Genomic DNA, 1,708 nt, shown 5'->3' on the forward strand with positions numbered 1-1,708 from the left:
CAGATTAACGACGCCGAGACCGCGGACGTCCCTCGGGTCGAGGCCGCGAACGGTGGCACCTCCGACATACGCAACGAGGTCGCCAGCTCGACCACCGACTTCGGAGGCAAGCAGGAAACATCCATCACATCGCGCAGGAGCATTTTTGCCCTCGGCGTCGTATGGGTCCTCAGCCTCGCCACGGGTATCGCGGTGACGGCGCTCGTTGCATCGGCCTCCGAAAAAGATGACGGATACGAGCTCGTCAGCGATATCTGCAAGACGATTGCCTTCGACTGGACGTTCCCTAAAGGGCACGAAGGTTCGACGAGCGAATTCGGTTGCACCGAGGGCGCCAACATGGAAAGAGGAGGGGATTGTCATGAGTGCAAAATCGGTGTTCGTGGCCTTTGCCCGTTGTGGGAGGCTCAGATTTGGAGAGAGCAGGGTATCGGCGCGAGCCTGCACAGCGACGCGATTCACACGCTCTGGGGGACGGTCGTCTGCGCCCAGAGCACGCTCCAGAGCCGCCATCGCAACTGGGATGAAGTGCCCCAATACCTCACGAGTCGCTTCTATAACACGCGCGAACTGGATCTCACGGGCTCGCGCGTGCGGGACATGGGCGACTTAGTCGAGCGCTTCGTTCTGCTCGAATCGCTCGCAGCGCCAGAGAACGAGCTGGCTGTCCTCCCCGATTCCCTCGGGGATTTGAGGCACTTGGAAAGCCTCGACGTGAGCAGGAACCATTTGCAGGAGCTCCCGGATAGCCTGCTCAAATTGACCGACCTCTTGAAGCTCCACGCGACGGGGAACGACCTGACCGCCGTTCCCGACTTGGGACCACTCACAAAGCTCTTGGACCTCGACTTGTCGATGAATCAGATTCATGACCAGCCAGAATGGCTCGACAAGCTGACATCTTTGAAAACCCTGGATTTATCCCGCAATCTCATCGACGGAAGGTTGACGTCGGCCGCCTGCGCGCTCGCGGAGCTGGAAACGCTCAAGCTCCGGCGCAACCTCCTCGACGGGTTGCCGGATTGCATGGGAGATCTCATCAGCCTCGATGATCTTGATCTCCAGGAGCGACCGCGCCCTGGCGAGCAGGTTGTCGCCGGCGACGACCCAGGCCGCGTCCACACCCGCCGGCAGCTTCGCGAGCGCGTCCTTCGCCGCGGCCTTGTACGCCGCGCAGCACTCCGCGTGCTTCCCGACCTTATAGAGCGCCGTCCCCTTGACGATGGATTTTTTTATGGATTGGTCGATGGTCCGTGCGAGGGTTTTGGTTCGCTCGAGGTTGTGGTCTAAAGTCAGGCGGAAGGCGTCGAGCTGCACCCAGCGCGTGCCCGCGTCATTGTCGACGAGAGAATCCGGGCTGTCGTCGAGGTCCGCGTGGGAGATCGACCTCGCGTCAGCGCGGGAAGGGTAGAAGAGGAGCGGAAACGCCCGGTCCGCCCGTAGGTACGTCTCGACGTCCGCATGTAGGAAAGTTTCGGCGAAGGGGAAGCGCGCCGTGACCAGATCTTTCCAGACGCTTCCCCAGTTCAGGTCGCGGAGCTCGCGGCACGAGGGGCGCAGCTTGACTGCGGCCCCGCCGCAGAACATGGCGACGCTCGGCATTTCCCAAATCCGGACGATCTTGCCGAGGTCGCTGTCCTTTTGTTCCGCGGGCTTCCGCGTGATCTGCGAGATGTCGAGGTCATCCCTCATGGTGTCGTCGTAGATG

The 1,708-nt window shown here is 61.6% G+C and overlaps 1 protein-coding gene across 1 annotated transcript; it reads left to right on the forward strand.

The window, feature by feature from the left end:
- Positions 1-339: 339 nt before the first annotated feature.
- On the forward strand, positions 340-1,290 carry AURANDRAFT_33877 (hypothetical protein; the record flags this gene model as incomplete). Its single annotated transcript, XM_009043509.1, has 1 exon — positions 340-1,290. One exon carries the CDS (start codon positions 340-342, stop codon positions 1,288-1,290), a length of 951 nt encoding a protein of 316 aa, XP_009041757.1.
- Between the last annotated feature and the right edge of the window lie 418 nt (positions 1,291-1,708).

Source organism: Aureococcus anophagefferens (assembly GCF_000186865.1).
Source record: "Aureococcus anophagefferens unplaced genomic scaffold AURANscaffold_56, whole genome shotgun sequence".
NCBI classification, from domain to species: domain Eukaryota; class Pelagophyceae; order Pelagomonadales; family Pelagomonadaceae; genus Aureococcus; species Aureococcus anophagefferens.